General features: G+C 37.8%; 1 protein-coding gene across 2 annotated transcripts in view; it reads left to right on the top strand.

Annotated features, from left to right (window-relative positions):
• LOC105493695 (platelet derived growth factor D) overlaps nt 1-24794 on the top strand; it is a 246947-nt gene that overhangs the window by 189810 nt on the left and 32343 nt on the right. For both annotated transcript variants that reach the window (XM_011761552.2, XM_011761551.2), the window contains exons 4-5: nt 18072-18134; nt 22721-22919. In XM_011761552.2, coding sequence (XP_011759854.2) covers nt 18072-18134; nt 22721-22919 — 262 coding nt within the window. The remainder of the gene's footprint in view (nt 1-18071; nt 18135-22720; nt 22920-24794) is intronic.

Raw genomic sequence — 24794 nt, 5'->3', positions numbered from 1 at the left:
CCTCAGAGTGGTGGAGCAAGAAGCAGGCTGCCATGGGATGAAGAGTGAATCAAAATTGCAATAAGCAACAAGTATAAACTGCTTCAAGAAGCTTGAGTGTAAAGGGACAAGGATTTGAATAATTGACACCTAGAGAGAAGGTTAGAATCAAGGAAATATTTTAAGATGTCAGAGACAAACAGTTTTAAAGAGATTGCAAGGGACAAACAAGAAGAGAATAAAGATATGGATGAAAGAAAGTAACACAGTTTGTTGGGTTTGTAATTTTTGTCCTGCAGAAATCCAGATGGAGGAGTCTAGATGTTAATGAGTTGATTGACCTAGAGAAGGGGTTTTGAAGGGTGAATGCCACTGAACAGCCACGTGGCAAGGGAGTATTGACAAGAGAAGCCGAAGTGATGAATTTTGGGGCCTCTAAGATCAATAGAAGGCTAATAACTTGTGGGAATATAGAGGGGTAAAGTCTGGAGGGCTCAGTGAGATTGAAGAAAGAGATATTAGCAAGAGAGATACACAAGGATATGGAGAGCATAGTCACAGAGTGCATTTTGCATCTAAGATTTCAAATTAAGAGGGAGTTGCAGAAGTTGGGATATATAATGAGGGTTATTTGAGTTCAGAGGTTCAAAGGGCTGCAAACCAAAGACACTGACATTATCCAGGATGATGGTAACAAGGGGTGGAGACAAATACAGGAACCCAGTTGACATGGTCCTTAGTGAATGTGGGGAAATGACCAAGACTTCAGGAAAGGAAGCAATATACAGAGTGAAAACAGGGAATAATAGTTGAGTGGCCTGAGTTTGAGAGGAAATATCTGTGTATGAGCTTACCTTTACATGCCTACAATATCTTTTAAAGAACATGCAAGGAACCAATAACATTGATTGCCTCTGAGTGGCATCCCTTTCATAACTTTTATATTTGGGGTTATATGAAAGTATTAGACTAAAAGTATCAATGGTTTGGAAATGCTAGAATGAAGCCAGAAGACAGGCATCCTGCCCTCACTTTTCCTTAGCCTAGCAGGGTTTTCAGAGTGGGAGCTCTCATTTGGTAGGCCTCGGGGGAAGCACTATTTTCTGGGGAGAATAAAGCTTTGGTTACAGGAGAGAAGAGTGAGTAGTCAGTGAAAGCATCAAGGGTATCAGGGTTGTGCCTACAGCGATTCAAGGGTCTATCTAGAAGGCATCACAAAGCAATAGCCTCTTGGAAGTGATATTGTGCCTATGGTGCCCCATTTTAAAATTAATCTACTTAAAAGATTTTGGGCTGAAAACACTCAACCAATGTCAGAAATCCAATTTAAAGTTTCCTTTTTATTTTTGGAGAGAATATGGAGTCCAGGCTAAAACAGCTCCCAAAAGCAATATTCTTTACTGTTTACAATAAATCATCAGCCTTTGATCCCATCAGTAAACTAAGAAGTTGGCAGAGGATAATGCAGCACTCTCTTGAGAGCAGAGATTCTTGTTACCTTATATTCTTATCTTCTATAAAAGTTTATGGTGCTTTTTGTTGTTGTTGCTCTTAAAAAGATAGTATCTTCCTCTCTCCACACAGGACTATTGGGGATGTTTTTCTTTTCTTTATCTTGATGAAATCTAATATATGCACTGGCTGAATAATAACTATAGAGATTGACTGTCATTTTTGAGGAAACATGAGAAAATATGAATGGAGCCACCAAAAGTAAGAAAATAGCTAGCTTTCTTAACCCAGCATTATTTGACTGTGATTAAATGCAGTATTCTTGTGTTTTGACAGTCCTTCTTCCCTCCTCCTCCACCCGCATTCTGTCCCCCATAACTAATCAGGAAGCATCTGAAACATGCTGGGAATAGAGTGATTCTAATTAGGTGTTTTTTGCTGACCCAAATAGTTGTTGTCTTTTATGTATTAAATGCTATTGCACAGTTCTCTCCCCACATCATAAGGAGTTATGAAATAAGTCTCCTTTTCCTTGTCCTATTTGGAAATAGATAAATAGCAAAGGCAGAGGCCTCCAGTACTGTCAACTTGCTGAATCTGGGCCTGGAAGAGAAAGCCCTAGACCAGGGACACGTGCCATCAGTGCTTCCTTGCTCATCTGCTGCATGGAAGACGCTTTTCTTTCTCACAGCCTGGATATCAAGAGGCTGTTGAAATGTCAGGGTTTTCCATTTTGCTCAGTGCAGGTATTCCTGTTGTTGAGGAGGCCTCTTCTAAACCTGTCAGTCAGAATGATAGGACCTCTCAAGGGCAATGAATTGCACATTAAGACCGAGACTACCATGGTCAGTATGTGAATGTGATAGATGGAGTGAGCTGGACCATGAACTCTACCCAACCCCAACCCTCTGCTGCCCTTGCCTTGAGTACTAGGCTCTTTTCTGCATGTAAACAAGAGCTTTGAATAGCAATTGTTTTCTTTCTACCTATACATATCCCATTAACATAGCAGTGCACACAATATTGTGCAAAACTTTGCATCTAATTCAGATATCAAGGGGGAATTTTTACAGCTGCTGGATTTACTTTAAAATAGAGCTTTGGCAGCTGAAAATAAAGATACAGCACCTGGCTGACCACTTTTGATGATGATAAACAATTGTCGCATTTTGTGTAACTGTGAACAAGATGACCTCTGACGTCTTCTCTCACTTAAGTCCCTTAACATCTTCTCTAAATGAATCCATTATGTAAAAGGAAAGATCCTGTGGTTATGTCATATATGTTTACTGTAGCTTCAGAATAGTACTTGAAAAGATGGCTATTGAAGAGCCGTCTTAACTGATAAGTTTCCCCTGGCTTCTCACGTCAAATGCAGAGAGAGCAGAGTGAATGTTGTTCAGTGTCTGTATATCAAGGTCTACATATCATTTTATATAAAATAAAAAGTTTTATATTTTATAAAATATAAAATATTTTATAGGATTTATTTTAAATGCCCAGAGTGTTTCTTGAGGGAACCTATACTTATGCTATTGATCTTATGTTGGAAGAAGGATTACTGTCCATCAAATACATCTAGTATGTGATTACCCTTCCCCACTCCACTACCTTGTGGACTACTTCTACCTTTTTAAAATGTAAATATAAATATCACCTGAAATGATACAGGCTAGAATATTACAAAAAGTTTAACCTGTACTTCAATTATCTAATAGTTCAGAACACAAATATTTTGATGCCTTTTGAAGTAGCATTTAGAATCAAAGTAAATGAGTACCTTACTCCTAACTGGACCAGTAGTACCACTGCTTCTTCTGTCTTCCGTGTGGACCTCACCTGCTCCCTGTGCATCTCACAGAGGACAGCACTTCAGCCCTCCCAAATGATCCATCATCTCTGGAACCAAAATGATTTTCCTTTTATTAGGGTTGGATAGAGATTAGAACGGTGCCTCTGGGTAAATAGGGCAGTGTTCATATTTTGCCACTAATGGATATGGGAAAGAAAAGAAAATGTGTGACCAAGAAAAGGACCTGCTTTTCTTAAAGCATGTGCTAGAGTACACAAAATCTGGACTAAGGCAGGAGACATGGGATCTAGTCCTGGCTCTCTCATGAGTTAGAAGCAGCCTCATTGGAAATCAATGGCTCTGGACGCTGATTTCTGAAATAGCAATAGTTTGCTAGGTTATGCTGCATTAACCACCCTGAAATGTCAGTGACTTATAAAAACAAAGGTCTGTTTCTCATTCATGTTACATATCAGCTGCTAATCACCTTTAGCTGAGCCCCATGTCGCTTCTTCAGTTGGGAATCCAGGCTGAAGAATCAGTTTCCTTCTGGGACAAGCTATTATTATAACAGAGAAAAAAAGAGCAATAGAAGTACATACAATGTGTTTTAAAGCTTCTGGTCAAATGTGACACTGATCACTTCTACTTACATTGTGTTGGTCAAAGCAAATCACATGACCAAGCCTGCCATCATGGGAGCAAAAAGTAAACCCCTCCCACAAGAAGGGCACTAGGGAGAAGCTCTGCAAGACTAAATGTCATAGGGATGAGCAACAAAGCATTGGTAAATGATTTGTAAAGTGTCCTATAGCCCCCAAATTACAAGCTTTAATTCATGAGTTAGAAACAGCAATAATTAGTTGGGGTGTAGAAATATTTTATCGAGAGAGAGGAGGCTGGATAAAAGATGACTCAGTCTAAGAACAAACTAAATTCCTATATAAATTAGTAGCTTGCATAGGAACAGTTTTTAATCTTTAAATTCCTTTATTTCTGAAGAAAGGTCTTGTCCTGTTAAGATGTTTTATTTGACATTTTGAAGACTATATTAAATAAAACAGTACTTTAGATACATAAATGGTAATTTACAGCCAGCGAAGTACTGTTATATATGCCTGTTCCCATTTCACATGCCAAATCGGCTGTTTGGTTTGTTTCCCATGTATGCCCAATGCCTAAAACAGTACTAGCAATGGGTAGACACTCAATACTTTGCTGGGGATGGTGAGGAACTACTTTTGTATGAATGATATTGTAGATAATTATGGGGTGGTGAAGGACTGTTTGCCATTTCCTTTTTCCCCAGGGAAAAAAAAAGCAAGAAGAAATTACATATTCTTTTATCTAATGATGACAGAAATGACCAGCCAGGAAACCTGAAAAATCTCCTCTTTGAGAAGGCCCAAACTATTTTATCTAATGTATCTGTGCCTATACCCAGCTCATATAGTGATAGGGAGAGTGAAATGAGATAGGAGATGTTAAAGCTTTCAGAAAATTTCAAAATCTTCGTGCACATTCTAGGTGATAGTACGTTAGGCCATTGTAAGTTTGATGCACCAACATTTTTTCCAAGGAAAAAAATGTGAAAATGTGTGAAGGCTAAGCACTTTCTTTGTGACAGGCACTTTTCTGATAGCTTTACAGGTAGCACGATCTGTTTAATCTTCAAAACAGCCCCCTGATGTAGGAATTACTTCCATTTTCAGATAAGAATATTGAGGTACAGAAAAGTTAAGTAATTGGTACAAGGTCTCTAGCTAGTAAGTGGAGAAGTTGGAATTTGAATGCAGAGAGTCTGACTCTAGAATTTGTAACAGGTGATTCCCATCTCTGTGGAGGTATTAATACAGCCATCTTTCAAATAAAAAAATATATTAGAAAGATTGTACTCATTTTGGAAAGAATGTAATGAATGTCTACCTGGGCCAGATAGTTTCATGTGAATTATCTAATTTACTCCTCAAACTAACCTTATGGAGGAAAGAAGATATTTTTCCCATTTTACAATCAGGAATCTAAAGCATAGAGGCTTTACCTTGCCTAAGGTCACACAGTCGGTGTTCCATATGTAATTCCATATGTAATTCAATTGAGTGCTCTGTCTCCAACATCAGTTTTTAAAAATGCTTTAACATGGTGATTATCAAATCTTTTCTACCATCCAAAACAGTGCAGGCCTTATTGGCAAGCTAAGTAGCAAAAGAGGTTCTCAACTTGCCTCCTCTTCATTTACAGGCATGGAGTTTGCTTTTATTTTGTTTGTACTTAGAGTTCCTTTGATGAAAGCCATCCAGGGCCATTTGTATTCAAGCATCTTTATGATCCCTGCTGGGTTTAGAGATAGCTTTTAGTAATTCCTCCAAATCAATTCCTGCTGACCAACCTCAAGGGTCATCATAAAGTACTTAAGGGATTCTCATCTATTGAATCCTCTGATCAGGAAAACATTCTAACTATTCTTTGAAAAAGAAAGGTAATTTTGTACCCTGCTGAGGGATAAGATAGGACTAAATTGTATTTGAGGAAAATGCTATTATAATTTGAGGGGTTTGATTACCAAAATAAGGAATGACTTCTAATTCTAAGATTGCCTTAAAAGATTATGGACATTTCAAAAAGTTTTTCCAAACCAAAAGCACCAAATTCCTTGTCTTCAAATTTTTTCCACCACCCTCATTTCCCTGAATAGCTATCTGTTGTTTCTTGTTTGTTTCTTGGAACTCCATTATGTTACTTAAGTTCACTGAATTCCAGATGATAAAAAAAATGTTCTTTGTATTTTTCATATGCACTGAAAAGGGGGCATATGAGCAGAGGAGGTGAAGATGTGGCTATATTAACAACCAGTTTCCTACAACTTAGTGTAATGCAGTACAGTATGTCAAGAGACCTGGGCTGCAGACACCAACTGGCAAGTGACACTGACACTTAACCCTTTGGGGCTGAGTTTCCTGTATGTAGGATCAGGGTGGTCAGGATGACAGCTCTGCGAGAGCAGTGACGTTGAAGTTCTTTTTGTTTCTTTTTCTCCAGTACTTTGAACTGTGCAGTCAGTAGTAGTAGAAGCCATAAATACATGTTGAAGGAATGATGAAATGAATCGCTGAATAGATGGTTAAGAAAAAAATCCCAAGTGTGGTCTTCAGGATCCTCTGATTTGTCCTGTACCTTCTTTGTCAGTCTAATTTCCTGTCTGTTACTTTGGGCACATGACATACTCACACTTCCCAGATGATGCCACTCTCTGCTTTAGTGCATGCTCTCTCCTTCACCTGCCTGCTTCCCTATCAAAATCCTTAATTATCATTCAAAAGTCAATTCCAAGGCCACTTCTTCAGAGACCTTCCTCTAGCCTTCCTAAATGAACTTAAATTATTCTTTCCCCTGTAGACCTATGAGTCTTTGCTTATGGCCCCAGTAGAGCATTTATTTTTATAGATTGAATTGTTCATTTATTCATTCTACAAATATTTATTACTATCTGCTATTTAACAGTCAATATGCTATGACTTTACATTACTCATCTCATTTGAATCTCACAGCAATTCAATGACTATTCATTCTTCCATTGCAGCACTATTTGTTGAATATAAAAGGTTAACAGGCCCTGTTGTAGGTACTTGGTGGGAGAGCAATGAGAAAGTTAGAAAACATTTCCACCCTTAAGGAGCTTACACCCTAATGGAAAGACACAAACTTGGAAACAAGTACAGAAATAAGTCAATAAGATGCTATGGATTGAATGTGAGTGTTTTCCCTAAACTCATCTGTTGAAATCCTAATCCCCACTGTGATGGTATTGACAAGTGGAGCCTTTGGGAGGTAAATAAGACATGAAGGTGGAGCCCTCTTGATGCGATTGGTGCCCTTATAAGAAGAGACATGAGGGAAAAGATCTCTGTCTCCACCATGTGTGGACAGAGCAAGAAGACATCCATTTGCAAACCTGAGCCCAACCATGTCAGCACTCTGGTCTTGGACTTCCCATCCTCTAGAACTGTCAGAAATAAAGTTCTCTTCTTTGCAAGTTACATATCCTATGGGAATTTGTTCTAGCCACTCCAACTGACTAAGACACAAGATAATTCAAGATAATGGTAAGCCATTAAAAAACTTAAAGCTGCTTATATACAAAGGAATGACAAGAGTGGGACATTAGAATTAATCCAGACAACACATTTCTTTTAAGGTCAGTTTTGCTTCCCATGCATCCATGCATTAGCCAACACCTTGCTCAATGGCTTACATACTTTGGTCATTCAAAAATCTCAAATAGTGAATAAAACTACTGGAACTCAGTAGTCTATGAGATCCCTTGCAACTTCCAAACTGGTAAGAATAAAAAATAAATAAATAAATCACAGTTTAAAGTGTAAGTGTGAGTCATGAGGCCTGCCAAAAAAAAATCCATGTCCAAAGAATATCTCAGCTAATTCTTGGGCATGGGCAATAACCTAGTCAGCTCTGAATTGTCCCAGTCCAGTAGAGGAGAAGCAATAGTTCACCCAATACCTGTTTTTCCTTTCACTCGGGAATGCAGTTTATCCTTTTTAGGCACCAAAAATACTTTGTAATTATCTTTGGTTTAGATGAATATGGCAGTAAGTTTGCATTCTCTAAGTACACAGATGTAATGGTACAAAAAAATTATAGCAAGACGCAAAGGAGAACCAATCTGGGATTAAAATTTTGCTGTGCAAAGCCTAGTGTTTTCACTCATAAAACTGTTGATGAATATTGCTAGTGCAATAACTGGTCAAAGTAAAGGATGTTCCTGTTAACTGATGATAACCAAAAGTAAAAAGGAATTTCGAACGCCCATACACATGAACTAATAGAAATTAAATTGCAGGATCTCTCATTTAATTACCATTTATCCTATTCCAAAATGATCCTCCCAGCCTGGAGGAGAAGACTTTAAATTGTTTACTTGGAGGGGTGAAATCCTACAGACTGAGTCAGGCATTTGCCCCCAGGAAGTCTCTTTCACTGATACTAACCATGGCCTTTGGCAACAGTATTTTTTTCTCTTTGTAAAGCTTTATCAGCTCTCTCATAAATTCTTAGGAATTTATGAAAACCTGTACTTAGCACACTCTGAAACTCATGACCTGTGTGCTTGGCACTCAGTTCCAACAAGTTCACCTAATGGGCCCAGATAGCAAGCCTGCTTTTGAGATCAGAAATGTGCCAGCTGCCTTGGTTAGTGATTAGTTGACTGGGGAGTGGAAAGAGGAAGTACAAAGTCAAGAATATACGAATCTCACCTTTTGTGAGAAGACTGATTTGCAAGGGTATGAGTCCTACGCTTTTGTTTCAGACTTTACATTAACCATCTCTCTAGTTTACCCACATGAATAATTCTGGAAATCCCCTTAGAAGTCACGTCAAGAAAAAGGTACGTTGAATTACTTTTTTTCATTTACATAGCTGTATAGTAGTAACATGACTCTTAAATATTTTATATTCAGTATAGCCCATAGTGCCAAATGATAATTATGATGGGTGGCAGCTCTGATGAATGAACACTGGGTCCAGTGTAAGGATAAGGATGAATGTGTAGAGGGAAAAGGTGTCACAGCACAATGTCGCCTCGCTAGGAAATACCCATATTTTTAAAAAGAATGGACAGCTTTTTTAATACTTTATGACTGATTCTCTTAGAAGATGTTCCCGTTTACATTATAATCCCATCACTTGCTGAGTAACATTTCATGAGTGCTCTTTTTCATGGTACCATACCAGTTGTGTTGACTGTGGCTTTGGCTTTTAGACTTCAAATGGTATTTTCTCCCTAAAGTCAGATCTTAGGAGTTTTAATTAGTAATGGAATAATTTGAGTTTTCAGAGATGATGATTTTAGCTAAGGTATTTTGGTGACATGGACTTAATCTTCATACTGTTTGTAATTCCCATTTTCTCTAATTATTGGTTTTAATAATGTAACTAGCTTTTGGCCACCATGAAGAAAATCTATTTATATAACATCAGTCAAGTACAGAGAAATTTAGCAGTTATTGGGAGTGTGAATTCCAACACAGAGGCGTGAAATGGTTTGTTGAATTCTGAGCGTGAAATAATATTTCCCCTCTTAACCACAATAGTAAAAACAAACCTAACAAACAAAAAAGAGTGCTCACTATGTACCAGGCATTGCGCTTCCTGCAAGAAAATGAAAATATGAATAATTCAAGTCAATATTTCTTCTTTTCATTTCAAACTTCTAATTTTCCTAAGGAACAGGAATAATTTCCTAAGTCATTCATTTTAGCCTGGTATAAATAATCTTTAAGATTGGCTTAGCAATATCAAAAGTACAATATTTAATAAATTTCAGACCACTGGTGAATTGAATCAGATGTTCTCTTTGAAATGCATTTAAGGAATTTATGAAAACCTGAACTTAGCACAAATCAAGATTTGTTTATTTTATAAAAAGGATTATTTATAAAAGAAAAGAGGAATTATTCAACAAAGATGAAAGAGCACAGAGATTCAGCCACAGGTTCAGGTATCTGTGGCGCTTCCTTAATAATAGGGCTTGCATCCTGTCTGTCTGCTTCCTCGTCTTTTAAAGCTACTGTAGAAATGATGAATGAGATAATTTATGGAAAGCATTTCATATAGTCACCAGCATAAAATCTATGCTCCATAAGTGGCAGGCATTACTGAAAAATAATTAATCACAGAGTTTTTTTTTTTTTAATGCTAAACAACTAGTCACAAAATTTAAATCTGAACCTAGCTCTTCGGCAACAGATTGTAGAAGTACTGTAGTATTTCTCTAGCTGTAAATTAAATGTTCACTTACCAGTTAGTATGACCAAACGCCATGGAAGCTATTAACAAAGTAGTATTTTGCAATTTGCAATTTTCTGTGCAGCGCCTTGATATGTGGCACCCCTCTCTCTACCTGCAAACACACATTGATCCTCTCTAGTTCTTGAGTATCATTCTCATGACCTCTTTTGAATCGATGACCCCTTCTCTTCTTCACTTGCTGGACTGGCGTTTGCTCTAATCTCTCCTTACTATATCAAGATCAAATTCCCAAACTAAGTTCAATCTGAAGAAATCAGAAACTAGCAAGTATAAAAAGTTCCTTTTCTCATAATGTAGGAAGAAAAATGAACTTTTAAAAATATCTTGACACTACACCAAGATTACATGGATGATTGGTTAATGAATTCTAGCAGTTCTAAATTTAAACATTGTACTTTATTGTCAATAATGATAAATGAAAATGTTATAAAAAATTAACTCTTAAATCAGTGAAAATCTGCATGTCTTATCTATATTTCTTATTAAAATTTCTTTATTTAATTAAAGATATTTTTACTATAACAGAAAGCTCCTGTCCAGGGCTTCTTGTAACTCTAAGAAACATGTATTATAAAATTTCACAGGCAAATTCTCTAACTTTGGAAGATGCTCTTTGATTCTTGTTAATTATTGATTCTTAGACTCTTGATATCCTTGTATTAAATATTCTAGCCAATAAAATCTGGCCGCCTGCCAAGGCCTTTACCATATTATATGTAGAAGAGCTAGTTTGATGATGAGTCTGTGAAGAAAGTATACTTGTTAAGTTTTGGTTGGGCTACAGAGTTTTATTGATTCTAAGGGTTTTTAATTTTTGCTTTATTCTCTTCCTGTAGACATTAAGACATTAGTGTAATTCCACATACATTATTGGGTCTGCATGCCAGAAATTCAGGTACTGAAGTATCAAAAGACTTTATTCAAAAGGATCTCCCTGTAGAGTAATCCCAGGACACAAGCCTCCAAGTTTGGCTTTATTTGGATTTCCCTCAGTGGGTCATGAACAGAGCAGAGTGTCATGAACAAACAAACTTAGAATTTATTGAAGTAATGGATGTTGATCATGTGTTTGTTCATTACTGTTTTATGAATCTTAACAAACCCCTTTGTGTTTCTTTTGAATGCTTAGAGGTGTTTCTTTTGAAATTCGAAAGCATTAAGCATTTAGAAATTCAAAAGCTCTAAGCATTAACTCAATCAAGAAGCACAGATACAATTAGGAGAGAGATTTCTTTATTTTCTGCCTCTGAGAAGTGAATATAAAGCAGCAAACAGAATACAATTTTTCAGAATGAGAGAAAATATACTGACAAATGTCTTTTGAAACTTTCCCCAAATAAGTCGTCCTTGGTAAGTTAAAGATCGTTTTATTTGAAAGCTTTATAAAAACTCCCAAGTAACTGCATATATTTTAAGTGCTGGTGAGACACATCCCTCTAGCCATGAATAGTTTGTGGTTCATCTACTCAAATATAGCATAATCACTTAGGATAAAAATGAACAGCCATCCTCCGTGAGATCCAGGAACAGGTGGTACAACTAATCATCCCAAATGTTTGAAGTATTGGTCTGGGAACAGCTGCCTGCAAAGACTTAAAGGACAAGAGTCCCTAGCTCCACTATCAAGGGACAGGAGAGGGATTCCTTTGGACATCCATTGCTGGTGCTCAGTTAGTGGTTGAATGTGTGCAGGGTTGCTCTGGTGAAGGAATGAGTGGATTGTTTGTTAGCTTGTAATATATCTACTGCCCTCTCTGGCATGGGACCAAGATATCCAATGGTAAGGAATCTGAAAAGAAAGTTTCTCTGGAGAAACCCTTTCTGAAAATGGAAATTCCCACTCGTATTTTATTCTTTAATAGCAAGGATTGTTGTTGAGAGCATTTATTATTTGTAGTGTTATTATAGCCCCAGCTATGTTTGCTTTCAGCCATATAGAACAATTCAGTGGGTGAATTGTTCTCAAATTGAGCCTGACACATGCCTGACTGACCCTGAGCTGATGGTTCATTGCATGTTTTCATAGCTGCTTTTAAAGATGTTAAAAGTTTGTGTTGTATTAACCATGTTTTAATAGAGCCAAATGTGACCATGCTAGAACTCTTTGTAGTCCAGTTTTTGAACAATTCTCTTTTAGTAATTGGTGAGAAACACATCTACAAGAACACTTTTATTTCCTACCATGGAATACATGGATGACACCATTCAATAAATGATATCATAAATGTTGAGTAATTCCTCTTTTCTTTTGTAAATAATCCTCTTTATAAGATAAACAAACCTTCTTGATTTGTGCTAAGTACAGGTAAATGATTTGTGATCATTCACCCCTAAAGGCTTGTCTGTCATTTAATATGTAATATGTGTACACACATCCAGTCCATTTTTTCTTTTCCATTGTAGTTTTAGAAATTTACTGTTTTACTCAAACTAGGTGTTTACTATGACATTTTAAAACGTATATACAAAAAGAAGAAAATGAGAATATATCATTGCTAACCAATATAAATTTTTTGTGAATACTTTTTCAGTCCTGCTTCATTCACATATCTGTACATTTTTTTTCTAGCAGTATTGTATGATATGGAACATATTCTTGTATAAGCTTTTGATCTATGAGTTCATTTTATTTTAAGGATGTTAACTGTTTACCTGTTATATCTGTTACAAGTGTGTTTACTAGCTTGTCCTTATGGTTTTACTTTTGTTTTTGATCTCTTTTAGATTTATATAACATTTTGTATATGTAAGGTGTATCGATTTTTATGCTTTCCGACTTTGGCATTAATGCTTAGAAATATCTCTTTCACACTACACTTACATTAATATTTATCTGTGTTTTTATGTAGCACTTTAAGATTTTATTTGTACACATCTCTCCAACTTTCGAGTCTATAACCCTTTTCTAATAGAAACCAAACTGTGCATCCTAAACTATTTAGAAAGTGAAAATTTGAGAATCATATCTACGTTCCAAAGCTTAATAGTAAAATGCAGAGAATGAGGGAGTTTTGTTTCAAAATGCCAAATGATTAGTTTCACTGCCAAAATGTAATTATGAACTATTTTAATGTGAGGAATTAAGCTGAGGATAAATTATTTTAATGATATAAATTAATTTTATTAATTAAGACAATGCAGATTAAGATGTCTATAATTATAGAATGATATATAACATTATTTGGTGGGTTGGAAAGAGCATGCGACTAAGAGATACACAATAGCTAAATGGGTCCTTGTAGTCATAATTAGTTGGGAGATGCCGGGCAACCCATTTGGCTCTCTGAACTTCAGTTTGCTCATATCTCAAGGGAGGTCATCAGACCCCCAGATGGTCTCTGTAAGGTACAATAAGGTACACACAGTGCCACATTGCTAGACTCCCTATATGGACTATAGGAACAAGGTAACTAAAATACCAGCTCCTTTATGTTAGGAGGGAAGATACTACAGTTCCGGAGCAGAAGGTGAGGAAGTCAAGAGATGTGTACCACCCTCTAGGAGCTAGTAAAGAGTTATCTCCCCTTAGAATAGTGAGCCATAGCTTGTAAAGCACTTATGTAAGTTTTCTATACCAAATAACAGAAATGTTTTCTTTGTAAACTGAACTGTTTTAATATAGTTTTAAATGATTCTTCATTGTTTGTTCTATTTTAGCATTTCTTAAAGTAACGGTAAGGGCACTGTTCTGCTAAGAGCACCTACGAAAAGGAGTTTGTCTTCCGTTATTCTGGAGTTTGAAAAGCAAGCAGTCTGCTCAGGATAATATTAAGGGTATATAACAAGTAGTATGGCATAGGGACCAACCACTCAGAATGGACACTGGCTGTAAACTACTGGCTTGCTACTAGCAAGTAGCAGCTGATCATCATCCTTACGTATACACGGAAGGCAGAGAAATTGGAATGTATACTAAAAACTCAGCTAGAAACTCGGAATAAAGAACAAATAAACAGCATCTTTGCCATTCTGGCGTGTAATTTCACTTGAGGAAGGAGATGATCAACAGTAAAACAAACATAAAATTATTTCAGATAACCATAAATACTTTAAAGGAAATTAAGCAGGTTAAGTAGATAGAGTGACCAAGTGTGGGAGTATTTTAAATAGAATGCTCAAAGATGTTAGATATTTGAGCAGAGAACTAAATGATGAGGAGCCAGCCATTGGAGCATTTGGGGAAAGTGCATCCAGGCAGGGAACAGCAGTGAATTAAACCTAAGGGGAGAAGAGGCTTATTGTGTTATTTGCAAGCTGAAAGAAGGCCAGTGTAGCAGGAGTGGAGGTAGTGGGAAAGGTAGGATATCAAATCAGAGGACACCAGAGGAAAGAAGTTCATAGAGGCAAACAGTAGTCAGATCTTATTTTGCCAAATTCTAAGAGCAATGGAAAGCTATTGGAAGGTTTTAAGCAGACTACAGAAGTGATTTGATTTACCATTAAAAGAGATAACTCTGACCCTATGGGAAGAGCTAACAGGCAGTTGGGAAACTTGCTGGTTTCCAAGTGGACTTGGGAGGTTATGGTGGAAGAGATGAGAAATAATCCTATTGTGGATTTAGCAGGTAAATCCTCCTATGCCAAGATTCTCCTTTGAGGGCTAAAACCTTGGAGGTTCGGTGTTTTACTTTTAATGGGATGTCATTCCCTTTTATAAGCTTAATTTAAATATGTCATCTATAAGTAATGGTAAACTTCTGAAGTAACATAACAGTTGGTTTCTTTTCAATGTCTAACATTTGTGTTGCTAAGAGAAGATAAAGTTATATTTTATATGGGATTTAATGAAATCTTTTATCATTTGCTCTTATTAAAGTTTCGAACTGGAATCCTGTAGCCCAGACGGTGAAGAAACTAAAAGTTCTTGTGTAACATTTGTTTAGGGGCTTGTGGACCAAAGTCCCTTTCAGGTTAAAAAAAATCTTAGCAAAATATTTTTACCATGTGTCTATGCAAGGACATGAACTGAAATCACAGAATTTCTTAAGGATAGATATGAAATCTAAATGACTAAGACTACTTCAAAGGGTGTCCTCATAGAGACACCCACCAGCACTCAGCTATACGCCTTTCCTGCTCTGCTGATTACGCTTTTGGAAACTGTTCCATCATTTTTCTCCCTATATACACATTGTCCAAGGCAGCTGTAACACTGTAGAAGGTCACCAACCACACAGTTTCTACTTAGAAATGAGCTTTGGTGGCCTTAGCTTTGCCAGAAAATGGGTACATGATACAGAACACACCAACTATCTCTCTAAGCATTTGTTTCCTTATTTATTTGTTTATTTATTTTTATGGTTTTTTTTTTTTTTTTTTTTTTGAGACAGAGTTTCCCTCTTGTTACCAAGTCTGGAGTGCAATGGTGCAATCTCGGCCCACTGCAACCTCTGCCTCCCAGATTTAAGCAATTCTCCTGCCTCAGCCTCCCGAGTAACTGGGATTACAGGCACACACCACCACACCCGGCTAATTTTTTTATTAGTAGTAGTAGTAGTAGAGATGGGTTTTCACCATGTTGGCCAGGCTGGTCTTGAACTCCTGACCTCAGGTGATGCACCTGCCTCGGCCTCCCAAAGTGCTGGGATTACAGGCGTGAGCCACCGCTCCTGACCAGTTTCCTTATTGTTTAAATAAGGAGATTTGACTAGATAATTCTAAAACTATTTCCAGTTCCAAGATTTAAAACTTTCCCTCTTCTGATTTTAACACATGGTCAACATAACCCTTTACTTGGTTGAATTGCATTTTTGTGTTGATACTTCCCAAATCTGTATCTCAAGGTCACATCTCTCTCATGCGGTCCATTCTCATGTAGCAAACTTCCCCCTGAACATCTCCATCTGTATATAGTGTAGGCACCTCGAACACACTATGCCCAACATGACTCATACTTTCCCCAGTAAGTTGTTTATTTTTCTGTATACTTTCCTCACCTTGTCTAAGCATTGCTCTCCCTTTGAGTCTTCTACCCACCTTTTCTGCAAGACCCATCTATTTATCTTCCAAGACTCTACCAACAAATCAACTTCCTATGTGAAATTTTTCCAAATTCCTTGAAGGTAGGAATAGTTTTTATTTCCTCATGATCCTATCAACAGCTTAGAAAGTATTAATAGCAGGTGATTAACAAATATTGAATGAACAAGGGAAAATGAAAATTCTGTGATCTGAAGATTGCTCATGTCATTACCTTACCCGGTATATGTCCTCCACCAATAGTCTCATCACGGCATGGAGAAGCCACTGGCTCTCTGGCTTCTTGCCCAGTCTTATCTGATCACCAACTTATGAAGACTCATATAAATGCCAGCCTTCATTTGATTATACACATTTTCCCCCTGTGGGAATTCAGTGTCCTTTTGTGTCTATTCTGTTTTGCAGAGTACAGATACCACATTTCCTGTTTCTTTCCTATCTTCCCTAGGATTAAGATTAGAATAACAAGGCCAGGCCCAGTGGCTCATGCCTGTAATCCCAGCACTCCGGAGGGCCAATGTCGGTAGATCACCTGAGGTCAATAGTTCAAGACCAGTCTGGCCAACATGGCGAAACCCCATCTCTACTAAAAACACAAAACTTAGCCACGTGTGGTGGTGCACACCTGTAATCCCAGCTACTAGGAAGGCTGAGGCAGGAGAATTGCTTGAACCTGGGAGGCAGAGGTTGCAGTAAGCCGAGATCATGCCACTGCACACCGGCCTGGATGACAGAGTGAGACTCGGTCTCAAAAAGAAAAAAAAAATGATTAGAATAATGATGTCTAGTCAGTTTCTTTCCTTTTTTACTGTAAGTTCTGGGATATATGGTGGTTTGCTGCACCTGTCAACCCATTATCTAGTCAGTTTCTAATACCTGTTCATTCTTTGAACCCCACATTTGACTCAGTTCTCTCTCAGTAATCAGCTGAAATTTTATTAAACACAGGAAATTTATATATAAACCAGCCTCATCATAACCAATTAACAAATGTACTTCCAGCTCCTCAAAATGTTAATGAAATTTACACCTGATACTAAGCTCTCATTCAGTAGGTATACTTGGGTAAATATGCTGTCAGACTAGAGTGGCTGAACATTTCTCAGCATCCTCTGAAAATACCTTCCACTCCCTGGTAAGGCTGGAAGAAATTTACTAAAGTAATTTATTTTGCCAAGGTCAGAAAGCCATCTGTGGATTGTAAAAACGACAGAATTTGTTTTCCTTCCCTTAATGTTTTTTAAACTTCCTGGTGCTGTAGTAATTAATATGGAAGTTATATATAAATGGGAGACAAGTTTGCCTTTTAAGAGAAGTTTTTTCTGTGTGATCCATTGCTATCACACATCCACTCAGGCTTATCTGAGATAACTAATGTTTTCAGGTCTGCCCTTGGCCTTCCTTCCCCAAATGGGGAGTACTTAGTCACTACCAGTCATTTTCTTCCTCTGCCATCCTTCCTTGTATTTGTTGACAGAGTCAAGAAGAACCCCTTGGAAGTTAGTGTGTCTTTGAAAAGATCACCAATATTTGGGACCAGGTCAGCAGGCAAGATTGAACATAATGCATAACCTAGTTTAAACCCACTATATGTCAATAATGATGATAATTATTATTCTTTAATCAAACACTTTGTTCGGTGCCATTGGTAGTTACATAATTAATGCGTTCAATTCTCAAAACAGCCCTGTAATATAAGAATTCCATACTAGCCACTTACAGCTGAGGAAAGGAAGGACTGGAGGGGTTGTCAGTTATCTGTGGTCACACAGCTAGTGGATGGCCAAGTTAAAATTTGCATTCCTACCTGTACTTTTTCCATGTCACCAGTACTTACAAGAAAATGTCCACATCTTGAATGAGAAGGGTTCTTGAGGAGATGTGCTTAAGACAAATGGTGACCTGTTCAGCAGGAATATAGCCCTATTTCTGTTGTCACTTAGTTGGAAAAAGATTCAGAAGGCTGAGATGTTGAAACTATGCACATAATGACTTGAACAGAGGTTTGACTGACTCACATAGATGTTTCTTTGCCTTCCAGGAAGATTTCCAACCCGCAGCAGCTTCAGAGACCAACTGGGAATCAGTCACAAGCTCTATTTCAGTAAGTAATTTATTACTCTATTGCCTGCAAAAGAAATGGATGGAACAGCTAAGGTCAACCCCAAAAGGATTTCACCTGCATTAAGGACCTGTGGCTTGACCAAAAGACAGATCTCAAACAGGATGTGTTTCTCCATTTCATTCAGGTTACAATGGATTATGTCAGACACCCTTTTTCCTGTCTGTCAGAAAGGTTTCCAGGAACTGCCAGTATAGCATGGTAGGAACTCAGGCTAGGCAATAACTTAAATATTTTTCAGTTTCAGGGCAAAGCATTCCAATTAAAGGTCTGTCCAAACATATCAAACTAGTTCATGGCCCACACTCAAGTGGGGAATTGCAAAATAGGTTTTGAATATTCCTGGGGAAGATGTTAACCTTTGCATTTTCAAGGGTCTTTTCAGACTTGAAAAACCCCAATATTTACAGGAAGATAACTTAAGTGCAAATCAGGCATGTATTCTATTTTACTTAGATATAAAACATAACTCACCCTGAAGCTGTAAAATGGTTCATGTTCCAGTTTTCCCCTAAATTTAGTCATTTCTCAGTATTCTGTCTCCTTATCTACTTTGCACAGAAAGAGCAGACCTTGTTTTCACCAATCCTATGTGTAGCATTTATGTAGCAATAAAATACAAGATAATAAATGCAATTGTTACTAAAAGGTCAAGAGCATAGAGGAAGCTTGCCCATGGCTCTAAGTAGGTCCATGTGGCTGATTCAGAGTTTTTTTGTTTTTTGTTTTTTCCTAAAATTGATATGTTATCTTTTGCTCTCTGGGGGATATTTTAAAAACTCTTTCATATGGCAGGATTCCTTCCACTATGAATTATGTGACTATTTAATTCACCTGGTATGGATGCTGGACTAGAACCTCATCTGATCAAAAGATCAGAGGGATCTCTGATGGTGATAATAAGTGTTTTGTGTGCTTTCGACAGTCCAGAATACATGCTCTGAACCTAACTTGGTGTAGGCAATCATTATCAGTTAGATGAAAGTCAACACAAGGCATATAATGCTGAAGAGGTGCTCAGGCTAAGCAGGAGGGTCGCAGTAGAGGCTGATAACTCAAGGCAGACACCAGCAGTTTTTGCAACCTTGACTGAGGGTCAAGGGATGCTCCAGCTTCTCAGGCACCTTCGACGTGATAGCTCAGGGTTGTCTAATGATTCTTGCCCCAACCACAATTCAATTACAAGCCTTAAAGGACCCTTAACAAATTAAGAATAACCCAGGTCCTTTAAAAGAGAGGCATTCTCTTGTCCTTTTGGAGTATCTGGGGAAGTTCCCTGGGTCCAGATCCACTTCAAAAGCTTCTGGTTTGAGTTTCAAGTCTAGGTGCTGCTTAATTCTCTTGTAAGAGAGTTTCTTTACTCAGAAACTCTCAGAAACTGCAAGCTGATTTTTTTTTTTTTTTTGAGACGGAGTCTTGCTCTGTTGCCCAGGCTGGAGTGCAGTGGCGTGATCTCGGCTCACTGCAAGCTCTGCCTCCCAGGTTCACGCCATTCTCCTGCCTCAGCCTCCCGAGTAGCTGGGACTACAGGCGCCCACAACCGCGCCCGGCTAATTTTTTGTATTTTTAGTAGAGACGGGGTTTCACCGTGGTCTCGATCTCCTGACCTTGTGATCCGCCCGCCTCGGCCTCCCAAAGTGCTGGGATTACAGGCGTGAGCCACCGCGCCCGGCCTGCAAGCTGATTTTTTTACTCAGAACTCCATTGTTCAAGAACTTTCTGGAGCAGGAGCAAGGGTCATTGGACCCACCATTAACTTCTGTTTAAACCATACCTTGTTTTTGTTGAAAGTGATTTTCCATTTTCAGAGCATTTCTTTTTTACGAATTGTTATTTTAAAGTAATGCAGTTAACTTCAGAAATGATTTTTATAAATACGTGACAAAAGCTGAATGAAATCATATTTACTGTACAGCTGAAGGAGACACATTCAATTAGTTCTTTTTCTCAAAAATAGTTTTAAAATATTTATTTCAGCAACCAAAATGTTCTCGTGGTCTTATTAGGTCACCTCATCATTCATAAATATTTCCTCAGCCATCATTGCTGTTTCTGTCAACTGCCCTGAATCAAAACTTGAAAACACTAGTAAAGCTCATACACAGGGACATGTTTGCATTTTACCTACGGTTTGGATTGACTCTTCAGCCTCATGTTAGAAGAGATTAAATTTCCCCCTCCCGGAACATCACACACCGGGGCCTATCATGGGGAGGGGGGAGGGGGGAGGGATTGCATTGGGAGTTATACCTGATGTAAATGACGAGTTGATGGGCGCTGACGAGTTGATGGGTGCAGCACAGCAACATGGCACAAGTATACATATGTAACAAACCTGCACGTTGTGCACATGTACCCTAGAACTTAAAGTATAATCATAATAAATAAATAAATAAATAAATAAATAAATAAATAAATTTCCCCCTCCCTTCTCAGGAACCGAGAGTTCCCCACAGCTTTCTCTGAGAGATATTTGTATACACACTACGTTCTAGGCACTGCTGGGAGCCACCCCGGAAAACCATCAGTCATTTTCCCCAGAGCTGTCACAAGAAGCTTTCACTTGTGTGGGAATGGCTTGATGGGTATCCCTGTTTTTATTTCAGAAAAGCAGGGAAGCATTTTAATTTCAAAGATTTTTTATGTGTTGTCATGCTTCTAATTTGATCAGCTCATTTTGAGTTTTTTGGTTCTTAGACCCATACTATCGTGACACAAATCTAGTTGTAAACCATCTGGTGCATATAAGCCAGATAGACTGTAGATTATCCAGACAATACAAGTTAATGGGGATTTGGAATTATAGTCCTGAATTATAAGTCTTCTACCTCTAGCATGTGACCTCAAGAGAGATGTGAAAGACAGAAATGATGGGCTTCCATCAGGGTTCAGCTCGTATCAAGCAGACACACACACATACACACAAGCACAGACACCCACCCACACACCTAGATTAAAGAGACAACCTATCAGAAGGAACAAATATGACTGCACCCAGATGAGAGCTATATAATATCATCAATATGACTGTAGAGGGCATCTTTAACATGGCTTGCACTGTGAATAAATCTCTGGATTCTACCATAATGTATGACAAAGACCATGCCTCCAGAAAAATGATCGTTATTACCTGGATACACCTGAACAGAATATAGAGTGGACTCATAACGTAATGAATGTAGCATGGCAGGTAAGGTTTGTTCAGAAGAGGATGTCTGCTTATTTTAACAAGGATGACTGAAAATTAGATGTATGGTTTCTTGTAAAAGAAAAGAGCTGGCCTGACACGTTCATCAGTCTATTTCACCCTATCACCCCACTCCCTCGACTCCCTTTCCCCTACAGGGAATATTTGAAAACTGCTCCTGAGTTATAGCAATGGTAGATTAATGCTTTAAAGCCCCTTAGGTGTGTGAAGAGGGACTGTTACTCTGAGAGCAGATGATCATCAAATCACTTAGCAACCTTTGGACCTTGATTGGTTAAAGAGAGACAACATTGCCTGAGAGTAAGATTATAAACTGGGGGCTTTGCTGTCTGGGACTCAATAGCACCTATTTTTTCTTGATTAGATACTACAGTTAAATCTAAGGAAAGCAAGTTTTCATTAATTCCTATTTTCCCTTAGTGATAGGAGATATTTGCCTTCAGGGGATCTTATTTGTTTGGTAGTTTCTTGAAAGACATTTAAAAATCATTTGAGGCTGTGTGCTCTCTATTTCCTTGTTAATGGGTCATGAATTTTAACAGAGATGTTTGAATCATGGCTCATTTACCTCTAGATTGTACAAGGGTTAGTGAAGTAAGTGCTTGGAAACCTCGTGTGAGATGTATTCCATGGCAAAATACATAATCCTTTCCAGGCTTTCAATGATGTTGTGTTTCTCATTAAAGAGTCTTCCTGAGGAGTTTTAATGTCAACTGGGATCACTAGCAAACTATAACACTTTAAAAAAATATGTTCCCCCATGTGAATCCTCTCCTTTTAAGTCAAGAGAGCCAGTTTCATGGTTAGTTATCCTTGTTGACAGTAAATAAGTTGGTGAACATGCTAGATTTTATGAAAATGTCTCCAGAGTAGATTCGTACATTGGTCACACATCATCTGCAATGCCAGGTGACCTGTAAAGGGGGGATGTGGAGATTAAAAGTGGGAGAATGGAATGAATTATCAAAACTAATGTAGGAGGAGTTTGAAATTTTGATTCCCACTATTATATGTTGTTATGTGGATGATTTGGGACCATGAACCAAGAAACTGGATGACTTAATTTTATATATTTCCATCTAATCTATATTTTTAGATGATTACAGTTAAGATAAACTGGAAATTTTATGATCTACTTGGATTTGATTTACAGAAACGTGAATGACTATCTTTTTAGTAATTAATTGATTTTTATCCAAGAATATGGCAAGACAATACAATGTTGTTTTTATATGGCATTCAAATGTATGATATCTTATACTCAGAAGCCTGTTTATGTTCCTTCCATATAGTTGAATGACTGTTGTATTTCACAGCAATGGACTTTTTCTGAGTACACTGAGCTGTATGTCACTCTTAGGGGGTATCCTATAACTCTCCATCAGTAACGGATCCCACTCTCATTGCGGATGCTCTGGACAAAAAAATTGCAGAATTTGATACCGTGGAAGATCTGCTCAAGTACTTCAATCCAGAGTCATGGCAAGAAGATCTTGAGAATATGTATTTGAACACTCCTCGTTATCGAGGCAGGTCATATCATGACCGGAAGTCAAAAGGTAAGAGACAGAGACTTATGCATTCTTCATAAGCATATAGAAATCTTAACAGTACAAGCTGAGTGTCCCTTGTCCAAAGTATTTGAAATCAGAAGTCTTTTGAATTTTGGATGCTTTTTGGATTTTGGAATATTTACATTTATGCTTATTGGTTCAGTATCCCTAATCCAAAAATCTGAACTCCAAAATGCTCCAATGAACATTCTCTTTGAGAATCATGTTGGAGCTCAAAAAGTTTTGGATTTTGGAGCATTTCAGAGTTTAGATTTTTGGAGTAGGGACATAACCTGTAATAATGAGTAAGGATTAGCAGTACAATATATTTAACTCACTTAGATCAGGTGGTTACTATCAGTCCGTTGTCACGTTTCACAACACTTTCAAATGAAGTTCTGCGTATTGTCCAAACTGTGTTTTTTTTGTATCAGACTAAGAAGGGTTTGGTGCAGTGAAAGATATATAGGTCATAGTTTGGAGCTGGATGAGATCTTATGAAAATCATCTGAACCAGCTTCTTATTTCTTGGCAAGGAAGGCATTATGAGCCCCAATTTTACAGTGGAGACAGCCAAGTCAGAGGGAGTAGGTAATTTGCCAATGTCTGTATGGTTAGTTAGCAATGAAGAAGAATGAGGATCCCGGTCTCTTTCCTACAAGAACAGTTCTCGTGTAATTGATAGTTTTGCCTCTCTGATAGATGCGAAGGTTTAGTCCAGGGATGTCAGTGTTGGCAGGAGAGAACCCTGTTAAAGCAATAGCCAAAACTGTTGGAAAATTTCAATTCTACCTTCAAGATCTGCTATCTACTTGGTGCCTGGGTGGTTCATGTGCTTGAGATATAAATGTCTCAAGGCAGAGGAAAAGAAGGTCTGGAATAGGTTGGAGATGTATGACAGCATATATTCAATTAGAAACTTCAGGGAAGTACAATGAGGGGAGAACCGAGAGGACCATTCAGGCAGAGAGAACGTCATGAGTTAAAACAGTGCTTAAACTCAAAAAATAAATATCCAGCTCATACATCTGAGTGATATGATCTTAGGATGAGAATGTTTATTGGCGTGTAAAACTCAAATTAATAAAGAAATGAAATACAATTGCCTCTTATTGAATAAAACAATTACTTCTAGTCTGTTATGTCCTTGCTTTATTTGATAAGATTTGTTATAATTGTACTGTTCCCTAAAAGGTCTTGAAAGGCTGGGTTGCATTGTAGATATAAAGTTATTTCACCAAGATACAGCTGTTTCCTACACTTTGAAATAATTTTAAGAGCTGTGAACCTGGGCTGCTTTAGCACAACCATTTATAACATTTGGGCCAAAATGACTAATCAGTTAACTCCTGCCTGGGCCTTCTGCTTATGGCTTAGCTAAGAGGGAGACAAGAAAGTCACTGGTGGCCCTGGTGTTATGGAGATACGCCATGTGCAGCTCACTATAGCCCTGAATCTCTCCAGGGCTCAGATTGGATTCAATTTAAAGAAAACATTGTTGTTCCGTAAGACATTGCTGTGTTTGGATCTCTACTAAGTCAACTTAAAAGAAAGTAAACTATGCACGTTTTGAAAACCCCAGAGGAAATTTTATATAAAAATAGTATTTGGACAAACAAGCAATGAAATCTGACTCTGTCTTCAGCAATTCAAGGGACAGCCCTTCTTGGCATCTTGTTTCTGGAAATATTACAATTTTTAAATCATCTAAATCCATTACTTTTTTTCCCCCTAGAAATTGTGTTGAGTTGGAGGCAGGAGGCCTGGATTCAAATTCTAACCCTGCCACTTACAAGCTTTGTGATTTTTTTTTTTTATTGGGTACCCTGATCTCGGTTTTCTTATTGGCAGTGTGTGCGCAATAACACCTACTTCTCGGGA

This window comes from Macaca nemestrina, chromosome 12, assembly GCF_043159975.1.
Source record: "Macaca nemestrina isolate mMacNem1 chromosome 12, mMacNem.hap1, whole genome shotgun sequence".
In the NCBI taxonomy this organism is placed as follows: Eukaryota; Metazoa; Chordata; class Mammalia; order Primates; family Cercopithecidae; genus Macaca; species Macaca nemestrina.
Note: the sequence above shows the minus strand (reverse complement) of the source record. Positions and strands in the feature narration are given on the sequence as shown.